General features: G+C 40.7%; 1 protein-coding gene across 1 annotated transcript; it reads right to left on the bottom strand.

Annotated features, from left to right (window-relative positions):
- Positions 1–5,608: 5,608 nt before the first annotated feature.
- On the bottom strand, positions 5,609–13,986 carry LOC141011669 (neural cell adhesion molecule 1-like). The gene is made up of 17 exons (XM_073484903.1): positions 13,750–13,986; positions 13,063–13,134; positions 12,725–12,922; positions 12,391–12,528; positions 11,987–12,130; positions 11,688–11,805; positions 10,678–10,832; positions 10,364–10,497; positions 10,017–10,149; positions 9,732–9,899; positions 9,429–9,548; positions 9,101–9,103; positions 8,826–8,953; positions 8,551–8,719; positions 7,836–8,031; positions 7,613–7,729; positions 5,609–6,954 (listed from the first exon to the last, which is right to left on the bottom strand). The coding sequence occupies exons 1-17, from the start codon at positions 13,811–13,813 to the stop codon at positions 6,912–6,914; spliced, it is 2,100 nt and encodes a 699-aa protein (XP_073341004.1). The 5' UTR covers positions 13,814–13,986; the 3' UTR covers positions 5,609–6,911.
- Positions 13,987–17,296: the final 3,310 nt, after the last annotated feature.

The raw sequence follows: 17,296 nt of genomic DNA, 5'->3' as shown, positions 1-17,296 counted from the left end.
GGGTGTGGAGGAGAAAGCATTGCTCTCACATCCCTACTTTAAAGGAGCTATTTTTAATTCCCGGTCACCTGCTTCAAATGAATAGGGGCAGTATTTCACCCTTCCTCAATGTTTAGTTCAAACACTTTTTGCTATTTGTCTTATATATTTTGTTTGTTTCTATGTAAAATACATTTTTGCAAGTTGTTAAAGACTTAAATACTTACTAACCTACATATTTAATGACCCATTTATTCAACATTTCTCAGTTGCATTGTTGCATTTTTTTTCTTTTACACAAATACAACAAGTGCTAAATATGACTTCTGGAGGTATATAATTCTGAGAACAACCCACATTCGAGTAAAGCAGGTACAAAAAGTCTTCCAGCAGGTTTTAATGTTTCATACCAGATATTGTCAACACAAAAGCCTTTCATGTTTTGTCATTTATTGCAAAGTTTACAAAATTTAAAAAGGAAATTGTCTCGGTGTCTGGTGCATAAAAATGAAGACTAATTATTGCAACAGTCAAGAACATACATGTAAAGTACCAAAATTACAAAAAACATAAGCGAATACTATGACAAATACAATAGCAAGTATGTATGTTTTGGGGGGGACAGTGTGAACAGTGATATGATCAGGCTCAGATATATACAGTGTGAGCACCGTGGTGTTTTGAATGTTTTTTGTAAAGCCCCTCTGTACATGTAAGATATTATTAGTAAGATGTTTCATTATGATATTACAGACATGATTTATTCATTACTCTGATGATGTCAGTACTCATAATACATACATCACAGTGCTATCTGTCCTCTTTAAGGAAGAAAGTAAGGAAGAGTTGTGTACAAAACTAATGTTTTTATATCGTCACATAGCGGAAACATGGACTGCAGAGAAAAAACATGTTCATGGTTGACGCCACATGGTTTTCACAGCACACACGGTTTACAAAGTACAAATAAGTGAGATCTTCAGCCACTTTAGACTTACTTGTCCCTGTCATTCAGTCCAATACTTGATACAGCAGCATCTTCCAGCTCTGTTGGCCCAGTTGTTTCTTCATGGGGTTAGAAGCCAGAGCTGCTCCTTCTTCTTTCCTGGAGCAAGAATTTCATGATTTACTGACTGTACACAATATCTAACAGTGTCCTTGCTACAGTTAGACACACGTAATAAACCTTATAATGTCCTCGAAAATGTAGCGAAGTTACGTAACAGTTACTTTCTGTTTACCTCCTCTCTTTCTCTTAATCTTTCTGTTCCCTTTCTCTCCCTCCGGGCTAAAGCAGGGCAGACAGCCCCCCAGAGGAATCTGAGATCAGGCCATTGTTTTTTCCTCTCTCAAAAAAAGGGTGAAATTTTTCTAACGGATACGGACATACAGAATGCCAAAATAAACACGTCCACAATTCAGATGTGCTGCTGACATTAAACTTCCACAGTAGCACCCATTCTGCTTCAAGGAAAACATTTTCTCAACGCTGAAAAACATTTAAAAACAGCCCATACTCTGTGATTACAAAAGTTTTGAGTGTCGAATACATCCAATCATTTTAAATGTAAGACTTTGTATACCTAGTCTATTTGTTCAGACAACAAAAAAAGACTATAAACACTTTAATCCAGTCAAAACTTAGTAATGTCACTGGTGTGTAGAAATCTAGTCAAGGCTTTAAAAGTGGCATGAAATGATCCTGTGGATTACAGACTTCCTGACTAACAGATCACAGAGGGTGCTGGTCAATAACACCTTCTCTGACGTCCTGGTCACCTCTACAGGCTCCCCTCAGGGCTGAGTCCTCTCACCTCTGCTCTTCATCCTCTACACCGATGACTGCAGGTCCACCCATCCAGACTGTCATCTGGTAAAGTACGCAGATGACACAGTTCTCCTGTCCCTGCTCTCAGGCCCCTCACATCACCACAGCTCAGTGCTGCATGAGTTTGTGGAGTGGTGTAATAAATCGGCCCTGGAGTTAAACTCGGAGAAAACCAAAGAGATGGTGGTGACCTTTTCCAGCAAGCAGAGGGAGCTGGCCGCAGCTGCTGTCAGCACAATCCACGGGAGGAATCTAGAGATTGTGGAAGAGTACAAATACCTGGGCACTCCAACACTGAGGAGATCCTCAGGAGATGCCAGCAGTGGCAGTATCTCTGAGGAAGCTCAACACTTTTGGGGTCAATAAGAACATTCTTCGGACATTTTATTACTCCTTCATAGAGAGTGTCATCACATTCTCCATCACCTGCTGGTTCCACTCCATAAGTCTGCAAAACAGGACACGCCTGCAGAGCACAGTCAAAGTCTGCTCTAAAATCATTGGACTGCCGGTCAGAGCACTTTCCACCCTGTGCGAGCAGCAAACACTGAGGACAGCGTGCAGGATCCTTCAGGACCCCTCCCACGCTCTGTTCCCAGCGTTTGAGTGGCTCCCCTCAGGAAGCCGCGGAGCGCTGCCCGGGCTGCAGGACACAGAGGAGGAGAGCAACCTTTGTTCCCAAGGCTGTTCGGCTCCTAAACTCCCATCCACCCCTATCCTAATTTGAATACTATTTGGTCCAATTACCGCTACACTGTAAGTAATCTATGAAAAAAGGAGTAAAAAAGCTTAATTACATCTATTCTTTTAAAGGCAATAGGCTTTTCTCATGCAACAGTTAGGTTTTTCATATTAAGATAAGCATGGGTGTTACTAATAACAGTAATGATGGCTCTGTTTTACCCAAGTGTCCCAGTAAGTAATGGCAGTGTGACATCGAGTCAGCATTAGAAATACTGGGACCCGGGGCGACCCAGTAGCTCAGTTGGTAGAACGTGTGACCAAAGGTTTGAGTCCGACATATGGCCATTTGCTGCATGTCACCCCCCCCCCCCCCCCCCCCCCATCCCATTTCTTGTCATCTATCACACTCAATAATCTCAATAAAGCCATGATAAGGCCAAAAAAATACTTTAAAAAAAGAAGAAATACCAGGAAAATGAAGCAGCAAAATAGAATTCAACCAACATCTCCTGAATATGTCTTGTTCAGCTAAACAACGTTCTAATGTTTGTTCATTTTGTCTTAAGGTTGCTTAGTTTAGCCAAAATTAGCATTGTGATTAATATCACAGCTTAGCCTACGTGAATTACAGATGCACCTTGATAACCAAGCTAGTTAGGTAGCACTAGTGTTGATGTGATATCTTAAAGTTTGCTGTGCTAATGGTGCCTGGTCCTGCTGGGCTGGTAACCTGTGTAAATAAGCCACTAAGATTACTTTAACACTTAGCCATAAAATTTAACATGAACTGTGGAAGTTATCTTTGTGAGCAGCAATTTGCACAATATTGCCAGGTGCAGTCAGGTTGCCAGTAAAGTTGGGTGTGTATCATGTCCTCAGGTTCTCTGTCAGGTCCACCTCACTTCTCCCCAGCTCTACTCTCTTGTCCAATTATGGTCATTTTTGGCACCAAAGGACCAAAATGCAAAACTTGAGGATTCAAGCGGTAGTCAACAAACCAACAGTACCACCCTGAACAACCATTGACTCCAGCCCCACTAAAGGAGTTTAGTTTCACAACCAACCTTGAGGTGAGCCCAACTATATCTAGTTGGTACCACCCCACCTCTCACACCAGGTCCCCATCCTTACCCACTAAAGGTACCATTCTACTGTATGTCCCTTGAACCAGTCTGCAATAAGATACGATCAAATCAGATAAGGTCTACCTTCATTGATCCCCCATAGGATAAATTCAAGCATGCCTAGGCCCCTGTCTTTGCCTGGCTTCAATGGTGTCCCATTTTCCAGGCGAGGTACTGCAGCTTCTTGCTGCTGATGTTTGCAGGGAGTAGCATTGGAGTGGAGTGAACAATCACTAGCAAAGGCCACAGGAAGCAGTGGCTGCTTCACAATAATACCCTTACAATAGTTTACTGGTGGGGCTTTCCTTGTGAGGCAGCAACAGGAAGTCAATGTTAGCATTAATAAAAAAAAACCCTTGTGAGCAGGATAAATGATAAAACAGATTCAGGTGATATGACGTGTGTTTGCAGGATGTCAGGCTGTCTGATCACAGAGGAGGGCTGTGCTTCTCTGGTCTCAGCTCTGAGCAACAACCCCTCCAGTCTGAGAGACTTGGACCAGAGCGACAATCATCAAGGAGACTCAGGAATGTAGCCGCTGTCTGCTCGACTACAGGATCCACACTGGACACTGTACCCTCTCAAGTATGCAGAGGCCTAGGAGACGAAGAGCTGGAAATGTTCTCTGTCACACAGCGAACAATAAGTTACTCTTCATAATCCTAACCACCGCCAAGAAAGCTATCCTCATGAGCTGGAAATCAAAGAACAACACTAACGTTGCACAATGGAAAAACCTTTTTATGGATCTCTATGGAAAACTTATCTACCTCTATCCATCCAATACACTGCAATAGAGCCATCCTCCTTTTCCATCTAGACACCACTCATTCTTTTTACGGACCTGATCCTCTTTGTCTCATTCAATTTAGCTGCATCCTTTTTGTTATTGTTTTTTTATAATTTACACACACACACACACCCTGAAAATATCCATACAGACAAACATAGACTTAAGCATACATACATACATGCGTACATGAAATCAAAATAAGGGAAAGTACTTCAACAATGACATCATCAATGACTTTGTATTATTAATAACAATGTAGTGTTATTATTTTCTTTTCTCCCACATAGTGTTGTTCCTGTTATGTCTCTCACTTGTTTTTGTGCTTCATCACTTAACAAAAAGAAAAAAAAATTTGACAACAAACTGACAACAGACATTTTTGTCCTGTGTTGTTGGTACTGTGACAAAAACAACAGAAAGTGAACCAGTTGTCTTTGCAACAGGGGCTGTGGTGGGATGTTTGTGGTGGGTTTGATAACTCTCTCATGCTGCTGTTTGAAGATAAACGATGCATTGATTAAAAAGAAGGCTTTAAAATGGAAACACTGACACTAAATGTGTATATATGTGTGAGCTGCTACTTGCTTTTATATGCTCTGATGAAGACAGACTGTGATTTGAAATGTGTAGGTACTAAGCCAATTTATTAAAAGTTTTTTAATTATTGCAAATCAGTGTGCCTTGGAATGATTAGGTTTTGACTTATTGATCACAAAACAAAGTCTGACCTCTGTTTGGACTTTATGTTGACTGCAGGTCTGTCCTCTAAAAGGTTTTTGTTGCTGAATATGAATAAAATTAGACTTCCTACTGTAATGGTTTATCTATGCTGAGCTAGTTACCAAGAGTGGAGCTCCATCAGTGTTAAGTTTGTCCTGATGGTGGCGCTACAGGATAGACTTTGGGGTCTTCAATTTGGGTACATGTAAAACTGCTCAATAGAATTTTGTGCACTGCAGCGCCCCCTCCTGATCATTTAGCAGCAGTGGTCTTGGAGCAGGATTCATAAAAATGTTGGGACGTCCTGTGAAATCTACAGTAAATAAAAACATAATGCATTTATTGACATTATTTGTGCAGCCACTGAAAACCAAAACATTTTCCATTCTGTGTTAATGATTTTACTGTATGTCATAACGAGATGCTGCTAAAAGAAGAAAACAAACATTCATTTGGTGAGCACAAATCACATAAAGCTGATTTACAGTTCATGTTTTTATCAAGCACAATGATGTGGCAACATTAGTATGTACAACCATGTACAGTGTTCAATACAATATTACAACAACATCAAAACACTACATAATAATGAAGTCAGGTAACAGAACAGAAGAATATTTGACTTGAAACATCGTCATTTGAACGTATGTGATTACTGTAAGCAATAATATGACTTTAAATATAAAATAACTTTGAGCATTAGTCTATTTTGCTGTGTGTATATATGTTTTACATGTTGCCTATTATTATTATAGGTACTTTAAAGGAGGTTCTCAAAGTAAAAGCTGCTTTAATTACAGGTCCCCTGTGCAGCCAGTGTTAGTTGCCATCCATATAAAAATGATTTAACTAAAAAGAGCTTGCCATTAAAGCTGGCTACAAAGTCTAACATGGCTTGAAGTTCAAAGCCTCTCATGATGGAAATCTCTCATGTTTAGCTAAAAAACAATAAATATCAGTGCATAATAATTACAATAAGCTTAGTTAGCTTTAGTTTTGCTGAAATGTACTGTTAATGTCTAAATGCTCTTCTGTATCAGGATACAATGTTGTTTAAACCACAAAAAAAAAACAGATGTTTAGACATTCCCATCAGAAGAGCAGCAACAATGCACTTTTAACAAAACGTTATTAACAATAAAAACATATATGGAAAACATTAGAGAGAAATATGTTTAAATGCCAAAAAAATGTCTGCCTTACACAGGATATCCATGATACAATTCAAAAACAGTAAATATAAAATAAGACCTTGTGTCTGTGTACAACATTCAAAATACAGTAAACATTCATTGTTAAAATATGGCCATTTGAAGATAACATCAAACCTTTTACCCTGTAAAACACAGACATCAAGATTACCCTGTCAAAGGAGATTTTTACTCTTATGCATCTCGATCCTCATGTAAATCAGAGCAGACAGAACAACAAAAAGACTACACAACAACATAATCTCCTGCTTCTGTCAGTCTTCATGTCAACTGGAAGCAGGGAGATTTTCAACCTGAGGAGAGGACAGTGTTGCCAGGAGAGGCTGAACACAGGCCCGCTGTCCTCTCACTCCAACAGCACAGACGTCTGAAACAGTTTGGACAAACCTCAGTGACATCAGTGTTTTCCTGCAGTCTGTCAGTAAAGTTTGACTTTTCCAGTGGCACTTATATCCAATGTAAAATCAGCTGGCTGTATTAAGACTGAGTGATTGTTTGATATCTTCTCTTGTTCTTTATACTTTATTTACTTGCTGGTTCTTATTGTTTCTTGTTTGTCCAGTTTTCTGGTCTCACACATTGGCGTGATGCAGGTCTCTATCTGGCTGTATTTTCCTGTGGGAAAGAAACAATTCATCAATGAGATATTGGTATAAAACACTGAACTGTATAGAGTAATAACTAAGTTCAAAGTGGAGTCAGTTAATAATTTACTGTGTGGTATCCATTGGATCTTGGGTCTGAATGAACAGTGAGCTTTATATTTTATTCAAACATAGTTGTTGACTGTCTTTATATCTTGGAGATGTCCATCGTCATATTTTCCTCATAAGTACATTGTTTTGGACTTCAACATGAAAGTCTTCAATGTCTTTCTCTGTTTCATTGCATAATGAAATCAGTATATATGAGCATAGTCAGTTATTCATTTAGCCAACAGCTCTGCATGTGGAGGATGACCACTGACACAAATTTGGTCACATTGACTTTGGTAAAACATTTATGGAAGCATGGACAGGGTTTGTACGGGTGTTGAAAATCCCTAAAAATGCTTGGATGTTAATGTGGTGATTTCAAAGCTTAAAAAGTGCTTGGATTTTACATAAAGTGCTTGAAACTCCTTAAAATTGTAACTGCATTACTTTAAGATAAGATACGACTTTTGGATAGGGAAATAATAATTTGCAGCATGGCAAGCAAGGCGTCTGCAGGATTTTGTCTATTTGATGGATCTTTCTTGGATATCAGAGTGACAGGAAACGAATGAACATACTCATGTTTAGTGAGGGAGGCCTTGTCGCAGGTGACCTCTCTGAGCTGCCCACCCTCCTTAGTCTGAACCCCCGCTGTACTGCTCCTCGGAGTGGATATACCCTTCAACTTCACTTCTCTGCAAACACACATGAAGGTTTGAAATACGATGATTACAACTTGATGATCGTCAAAAAAGGTTTTATTTTTCTATTTTGTGAAATGATTTTCCAACTGCTACTTACCCATTAGTGGTTCCATCTTCGTCTTCAATAATTTTCAGGCCTGGGACTTTGTATCCAAAGAGTTTCACAGCGATAGACATGAGCAGGCCGCAGTGATTTCTGTAGCAGCAGGTGGCGTCTACTACCAGGAACACCACCAGGAAGATGAGCATGACGATGCCGATCACACTGCCTTTAGTCATACTGCGGCTGCTCACTTTGAGGGAGAGATGAGAGAGTCAAGATGATGAAGTATTAGTAGTAAACAATTTGGAGTTGAAGGTCATTTATTTGTGTCAGCACTCAAAATGTAAGAATCTTAGTTGAAAACAAAAATGAATTAGAATTATTAACAAACTGTGAAGAAATAGCTAAAAGTTTCAAATTTATGATGTCTATATACATATTATGTTGCAGGGATAGCTACTTAAGTAAGCATGCTAACCAGTGAGCAACGCAAAGCTCCCCTGCTAGCGGTGTAAATGCCAACACTCCCCTGGTGCTCCAAGCTCCCAGTTCGGACCACTAGATGATTGGCTAGCTATGCTAACTAGCTAATGCCAGCTACAGTTAGCAGCAGTTAGCGGTTACCCTGGTGATATGCTGCTCCCTATGTGTTTTGAGTATGAATTTGACAGGAGGCCAATTCTGACATATTGCATCTTTAACAGTTTATGCCACATTTCCTGGCTAACAGGCTCAAGTGTTTGGTGTAGGGAATAGGGGGGACACATACCAGGCTGTTCTCCAGTGGTGAAGTTGAACGTGAAAGGGAGGGAAGAACCATTCGTATTGATCGCTATGACCTCCAGTTGATAGCCTGACCCAAAAGACAGTTCCTTAAGGGAGATAGAGTCGGTACGGGGCGACAGCTGCATCTCTTTCCACTCAGCCCCCTCTTTATCCTGAGAGAGCATAAAAGAGGAGTGAAGGATGACAGTTAGACAACAAAAAAGACCAAAGAAGAGTCATTCACATACACAGACCGACTCACACTGTTTCTTCTCTTACCTGTCTGTATCGTATGTTAAAGTGCTGCAGAGGACTTCCACCATCATCACTCTGTTTAACAGGAACAGAGAAGGAGTTGCGTTCTACTTTCATCTCATCAACCGACAAAACTGGACTATCTGGTTCACCTGCAGACAGAAGACAGAGAGGATGATAAGAACTGATGACCATGAACAATAATAACTAATATTTTTATATATGTAAGCTACATGCAGATTGACTGAAGATGTCTGTTTATTGTTTCATAGTTTAGTAGATCACTGTGTGTACTTTACCCTCTGACGATGGATGACAGTAGATTACACGGTGTCATCAGCATCGTGAATGAACATCAGATGGCAGATGATGATGTCATGGAAACGTGGTGAGGTTTGCATGAAGATGGGAAAAAAAAAGAGCAATGGTAGATGAGGCGGAAGGCAGATTGCTTGCTAGACATATTGCACACTAGCATGAATACTTGGACGTACACATACTGTGCATTGTATATCAATAAATGTGCATCATTTATACAAATGTACAGCGAGTACACATAGAAGCTGCATATTCACTTAGTGCTTCACACACAGCGTGAAGTATGGGTTAGATGTGTGTAGCACTTACGTATTCCCAGTGTGCGGACATTGTTTGTGTCTGAGAACTGTCCCGCTCCCACTGCATTCAAGGCAGCCAAACGCACTGTGTACAATGTGTACTGCCTGAGGGTGGTGATAGCTAAAGGATCTACAAAGCAAACACAGAAAGAAACAACATCAGCTCATGTGCACTTTTAAATGTTATTTAGGTATTTGTGACATAATCAATTGTTTGATATAAGCAGTTTAATATATAAATGATTCAATGACTGGTTTTCTCCTGAGTCATGATTGACAACTGCAAAGCCTCTTTGAAAAACAAAGGTTTTACCTGAAGCTGGGACCATGACTTCCTTCCACTGTTCTGCTGCACTTTGCCTCCACTGTAGAACAAAATGTGTGATCGGTGTTCCTCCACTGATGGGCAGAGTTTTGAGGGAGAAGAGGACTGAGGATGGTCCAGGTGAGACTGACAGGTAGTGAGGCGGGCCGGGCTGGGCTGTGGGTCACAAGGGAGGAGCAAATGAAGGAAGGAAAAACAAATGTTAGAAAATTATAAAATGTACTTTAGAGGGATGAGTATAAGCAAATATGCAGTCTACTATTATTTTCTTACTGTGTATAGCAACATCTCTTGATGCATTTCCAGAGGTGCTGACAGCCATGCAGGAATACAGTCCACCATCAGAGGGCATCACCTCCTCAATCACCAACGCACCGTCAACAACACGGACACGACCAGAGGATTCCTGACAGAGGGAGGCACAAAGGAAATATTCAATCATATATATGTACAGACCTGTAAAAGCTCAAACTTCATGTAGCTGGAATAGCTGAACAGTGATAAAAGTTAGACGGTAACATGGAGTTAACTGGGGTGCTGTGTGTCAAGTCATAGAGCTCATATTGTTCTGGGGATGATCAAAACTGCCTAGGTGTGTGTATGTGTCCATACACTCTTACCACTGTGTGTCCATTGTGCTTGTTGAGCCAGTGTAGCTCAGGCTGAGGATGGCCAGAGACGTTACAGGACACAGACACACGCTCACCCACTGACACACTCTGCTGCTCTGCAGACACAAACACCTCCGGGGCCTCTGAAATAAAATGACCACAACAGCAACCATCTCACTAAAATGTAAAGAGATGCTGAGCAACACAAGTCCCAGACTCTTAATAGTACAACTGGATAAAGGAACATGTCATCATGGCTCAATAGCAGGTTTTCATTTTTCACAATGGTGTTAACAGAAAAACTTATAGAGAACCGAACTAACCGAAAACATGAAGCATGATGGTAGCACTGCTCTCAGCTATCTTGTTGGTTGCGGTGCAGACGTACTCTCCGTAGTCGGCCCTGGCAACAGACCTTATAGTCAGCTGGCTGCGGTCTGAGTTAAAGTGATGACGTGAAGGATCAATCGAGTTTGGCCTGGGAGAAGGAAGTGCAGAGCAAAATACACTTTGAGTAATGTTGTGGAGATGTTATTCAAGTGGATTCAAAATAGAGTCTGACGTCATCCAGATGTTTGCAGACACAACGTGGGGGAGAAGATAAGGAATGAGGCCAGAAAAGACACTGCTGGTAAATATTTCTCCATCCACCCAGTGGCACGAAGACAAGATGTTATTGACTATATATCACCACAAAATGACACAGTTGTGTTGCTGATGATAGACTGTCCTGAGCTGAAGATGTGAAAAACTCTTAAGTCAACTAAAATGAGGAGAAGCAGTGAGCTGCAATCCAAAAGCTTATAGAAGTCAAGCTGTCCTCATCAGAAAAACGACCACATTGGTTGAAAATGAAAGCAGCTTATTACGACCCCTATTTGCTTTTGTTGTTCTGTGGTGACCTCTAGCGGCTGTTGTAATTAGTACAGTTGAAAAGGAGGAAGTGAAGAGAAATACTACAAAGAGAGACAAGTCCAGCAGTGAGCAGGTCGGGGATGGATGGTCGGGTTAAACAATGACAGGACTTTGATTCAGGAGACCGCTGTTTGTGTCCAGTGTGAAACCAGAAGTTCTCTTAACTTACTGACGTAGTGAAGTGAAATCACATACATATGATAATGTAAGTTATTTAGGTAACATAGGTAGATTTATAATGGAAGTAATAGAAATAACGCAGTTATTTTAACCCAAACCACAGTGTTGTCCTAAATCTAACCAAACTGCAACTGTATGACGAAGGTCATGTGAGTGTGTTGACACTTTAATGCTGCAACAGTCATGTTGTTTTAGGAATAAAATTCGTTACATCAATTCTTTACAAGTCAGGACTTACATGGTCCAGTTGATGTTGGGTTTTGGAAGACCGTCCACCAAACACAGCAAGGTAACGTTAGTTTCTGGTCCGGCCAACACTTTTTTCTGTTCTTCTCTCAGACGCACAGTAGGAGGAGCTGCAGGAGGGAATGTGTATTTTAAGGAAATGTATATTCATGTCTTCTTCAAATTCATCAAAGTCAAATACAAGATTTGTTTGTCTTGCAAAGTACCTCACCATAACCTTCAGTTTTACGTTACAAGAACCAGGAGGGATCTTTGGCCACTATTTGATCTTGATGTGAAAGAGATACTGACCATTGACAACAACAGAGACGGAGAGACTTTGAGTGATGGGCCTTCCTCTGATCTGGGCCTGACACACGTATGTACCAGCATCCCCTCTTTTCACATTTTTAATGAGGAGTGTGTTATCAGACATCTGATGCAGATGGCTTCCCTCTGAAGTGAGAGAAGTGAAAGAGATGAAGGCAGAGACAAAGAAAAAGAGAGACAGTTATGTTTCTGAAAGTCCATTCATCAGCCATGTTACTGCAGCTGGACAAAGCACACTGCAGAGCTCTGTCTGCTGCAACACATGGATGTTTGTATACACCCAAAACATTCAGTAGACTTATACTTGATGTAAAGCAAATTAGTTATCGCACTTTATCACTGTAATGGTTACTAGATCCAACACTGGTCCAGAGTACTGGGCCTACCATTAGAAAGGATTGCCTGCTTGTCTCTGAGCCACTGAACATCCACAGCTGGCTGGCCGGTCACCAGGCATGGCACCACACCGTCTGTGCCCTCCAGAAACTCGTGGTAGGTGGTGGTTTGGCCAAATGATGGACCCTCTGACAAAAGAGGAGAAGCTTAAGTTGACTATTTTGCCTGCAACAAAATGGGTGCTATCATCAAATTAAATAGGGTTTGGCTTATTAAAAAATACAATTTTTTTAGGATTTCTACCTAAATAAAAGATCTGTCGGACTGGACAGGTTCAGCAACAACTGACCAAACAAGTATGTGATACAGCCGGTTGTTACGTACCATAGACATACAGCTCGATCTCAGTTTTATCAGTGTGTCCACTGTCGAACTCACAAAGACAGGTATACCTGCCCGCATCCTGCATTGTGGCATTCTGAATGATCAATTTGGAAGAGGACTCATCCATCTTTACCACCTTTTCTCCATCATCGATTTCTTTGCCATCCTTGGACCACGTTACTTCTCCTTCTGCCCCAGCTGGGACAGGACAGGAGAGGAGAGGGAAAGGAGGGAGAGACAGAGTGAAAATAACTGTGGAGGCCTTGAGGTTCAAACTGAAACAATTAATTTACATTGTCAAGTTTCATAACCCATCAAGTCAAATTGAAATGACTCACTTTTACACAACAGTAAGATCTGTCCTCCCACCAGAACATCTTTGTCACTGGTAACGATGTTCATCTCTGCATCTGGAGGAGGAGAGAAGAAGAGTCTTGATTTTCTTTTGCACCTTTTTCTGTAGTTTTGAGTAGGTCCAAAAAAAACTTGTCCACAGAATAATTTTAACACGTTGGTCAACTAGATAAATATTTGTCACAATGTTTTTTAATGGTCTACAACACTGGTCTGTACTAACATTTTGAACCACATGCACAAAACACCCTGAAATGACAGTAGTTCTATTAGTTCTCCAGTACGTGTTCCCAACAGATTATCAGCAAAATAGACTGATTTAACATCCACCTCACAACAGACATAGCTATTTTGGAGACATAGTGCTCATCACTTTGTAATTTTTAAGCATAAAAATGGACTGACATAAAACATGCATCCATCACTGTAGGAGTTCTTGAACTTTTAGAGTGAAAAATCTCAAAAACAGATCCAACATAACCTTATATTTTCTGTTTATTCAGATATGGAAACTTCAGATTTGTGAAAAATTGCCTGAGTTATTGACTACTTACACTTAAAAAATACTTTTACTCGCAGTCTCATTATTTCAGCCATGCAGAATATATCAACACATTTTATTACCACACTGTATTTCTTGCTAAAATCTTAATAATGTCCATGGATCTTACCTGTGCTGTACATCAACAGCAGCAGCAGCAAGGCTGTCCTGAGGATCAGAGCTGATTGGTTCATGTTCACCTGGCTGCTGATTGCTAATTTATGAATTCAAGTCGAAGCTCCGCAGTTTTGGTTTTCCAGTCAACACAGCTGGACAGAAAGTTTAAATGCTTGTCTGATAAAGTTTACAAACTCAACTTAAATCTGCTGAACTCAAAGAAACCTCAAATATGTGTAAACAGCTGTTGTTTCCTTTCCCCCTAAGATAACTATGATGGAGAGAGGGTCTGTGTCAGAGGTTATATAGGGAGAGGAGATGGAGAGGAAACAGAAAGGGGAGTGGAGAAGGGAGAGAGAAAGAGAGAAAGCATTGCTCTCACATCCCTCCTTTAACCCCAAAAGAGTTACTGTCGGTCACTCATGAAGAGAAATAATGGGAGGTGATGACGTGTGTGACGTCCGTCCCTTTGTCAGTCCTGTCCTATGTCTCTGTGTTTGCTGTCTCTCATTTGTCCCTACCTGTCTTTTGTTTCTACTTTTCTATAAATTTTTTTTTTACCTCTTCTCTCTCTCTCTGTCTCTCCACCCTGTATATTCCCTTTCTCTCCCTCCAGGCTACCGGATGAAAGCAGGGCAGACAGCGCCCCAGGGGAAGAAGAGATGGGGGAAGATATTTTTATCACTCCATCGTTTTTTCCTCTGTAAAAAGGGTGAAATTCTTCTTTAGGGCACGGACATACAGAATGCCAAATTCACCACACTCACATGCGGTGAAAACGTACTTCCTTTAGGATGCTGGACTCAACAAACCTCAGTGACACCCATTCTACTACAAAGAAAATGTTTCCTTAACTTAGAAAAACAGCTCATACTCTGTGATTGCAAAAGATTTGAGGGTCAACTATGTTTAATACATTTAATCATCTTTTTTAAACACAAGATTTTGTTTAAAAAGTCATGTCAAAGTCAAATCAAAATAAACTTTAAGGGCTTTAATCAAAGTAAATCTTTTTTTAAAAAAAAAGTAAAGTTGAGCAAGAGGTCTTTCTCAGTTTCAGGGTCCTGGTGTTGTGAATGTTGCCTCACTGTTGGGACACCTGAGTCATTGTTAATGTTGTGCTTTTAGATCTATGTATGTATGCTGTAAAGAAAAGGGCTAATGCAACCAAACAAAATGCGTTTGACAAGATGTCATAATGAGAAAGAGCTTTTGACTTCTATTGGCAACCAGTAGATTCATATGTGTGTCTTCTCTATGAGTTGCGCAAAACTGATTCAGGATGTGGTCACTGATCATGATTACAACTTCACTGGGAAACACTCCCAAACACATAAAGTTTGTCTAATCAGTCATCTCCCAATGCTCAACAAACCCATGATCTGACAGCAGCTGAGGGCTTTGATGGTGATGTTGGACCCAGTCAGCATCAAACTCACACACACACGCAAGCACGCACGCACGCACACACACACACACACACACACACACACACACACACACACACACACACAGAAAGAGATAAAGAGAGTGTTTGATTACAGTATCAGCTAGAATCTCAAAAGCAAAAAGGTAAAAAAATAACAAGTAATTTTTATGAAAATAAAAACAGATCTACACATCCTCCATTTCATATTCTTGACAAATCAAATACTATTTGGTCCAGTAAGTATTGTAAGTAGTCATGGAAAAAGGAGTAAAAGGCCTCAGAACTTTTGCTTTTGAAGCGGTGCCTTAAAGCTGCATTCTTTTGAAAGGCTAGCAGGGGAAACTCCACTGGTCTTATAAGAAAATTACCCTTCATTTCACTTGATTCATTACCTCAGTAAACAGTTTCCTGATTAGTTTTTGCCTCAGTCGCTAGTTTAAAATCTGCTGTAATATAGCATGATGTTAATTTTGCAAATAATGGTCTTATTTACAGTAAATAAGAGGATAAAGCAGGGTATGCTTTAGGGCATGGCTATTTTGTGATTGACAAGTCACTACCACAACAACATGCCAATAAGGATAGAAGGGTAGCAATTTGATTGATGGCAGCTGAACCACACTGTAGCAGCTTAGCCTACGTGAATTACAGATGCACCTTAATAACCAAGCTAGTTAACTAGCACCAGTGTTAGCTGCTAATTTAAAGTTTGCTATGCTAACGGTACCTGGTCCTGCTGAGCTCGTAACCTGTGCTCATTAGCCACTAAGATTGCATAACGCTTAGCTATAAAGTTTACTATGAATTATGCAGCTAACTTTGTTCGCAGTGACTTTGCACAGCATTGCCAGGTGCAGTCAGGTTGCCAGTATAGGTGGGTGTGTAACGTCAGCTCCACCTCATTTCTACCCAGCCCCACTCTCTCGTCCAATTATGGTCACCTCTGGATCAGAAGAACCAAGATGGCGATGGCTAAAATGCAAAACTCAAGGCTTCAAAATGGTACTCCACAAAACAACAGTTGACATCCTGGTGGTTATGTCTTTGATACAGTATGGGTTCATTAGAAAACTAATTTTGTCAATTTTGGTCATTAAAACAAAAAGTTTGATGTCTCATGTTTCAACCTGTGTGGGATTAAAGGGTCAACCAATCACTAAAACATGCAAACTCTCAAACACACGGCTTAGATCAAGAAGTGACCATAATACTTGGTGTTAGTGCCCGCTGCCAGTCAAGTTTTGTTCCTCTGGGTCCTATCACTTCTATTGGCCAACTGCCAGCCTGCCCCTCCCACCTCCCCTTGATAGCCTATCCATGTCTCCATGCCGTCATCCAGCAGGCCAATCAAAGGGTAGAGAGTCCAAAGGGGCCACCTATCAGGTTGATTATCAGGAGGTGCTATTATGGCTCATTAGCACGGAGTGTGCTCATGATGAGGACTGTTAACGAGGGCCATTAACAAGGGTGGGCACACACTGACAGCTGCTCAATACGACGTCCACAGGAGCTTTTTCTTTTTTGTTAACTCTTAAAATTGATAAAATGGACATAATTCATGTTTCACTTGATCCTTCTGTCACACTGATTGTGTGCAGGATCAACGACAACAAACTGTGAATATACTCAAAACATTTTATGTAGTGGCGCAAAGACTTGTTTCAATGACTTCTGGATGACAGAGGCTTTACATTTTTAAGTCTATCTTTTCTACACAATTTAAGAAATCATGTCGAACGCTCAATAGAAAGTGTTTTGATTAACTTTCATATACATACATACACATAAAGGAGGGCTTCCCTGTGTCAGAGTTCACTCAGGTAGCCAACAATCTTCTGACAGGATGAAATTTGCCCTGAGATGCGAAAGGCTCTGGACATTGATGGGCTGTCTTGGCTGATACCCCTCGTCACTGTTGCATAGAGGTCAGAGATGGTATCTTTGGAATTGAAAATGGGATTGTCCCATTTTCAAAAGGGGAATCAGAGGTTATCGTCCAATATCATGGCATCATACTTCTCCCCCTCTCAGGGAAAGTTTATTCTAGGGAGCTGGAACGGAGGCTCAGCTTGATTGTTAAACTGTGGATTCTTGAAGGAACAATGCAGATTCCGTCCTGACTGTGGAACAG

This window comes from Pagrus major, chromosome 17 (assembly GCF_040436345.1).
Source record: "Pagrus major chromosome 17, Pma_NU_1.0".
In the NCBI taxonomy this organism is placed as follows: Eukaryota; Metazoa; Chordata; class Actinopteri; order Spariformes; family Sparidae; genus Pagrus; species Pagrus major.
This window is presented reverse-complemented; position numbering and strand designations above follow the sequence as displayed.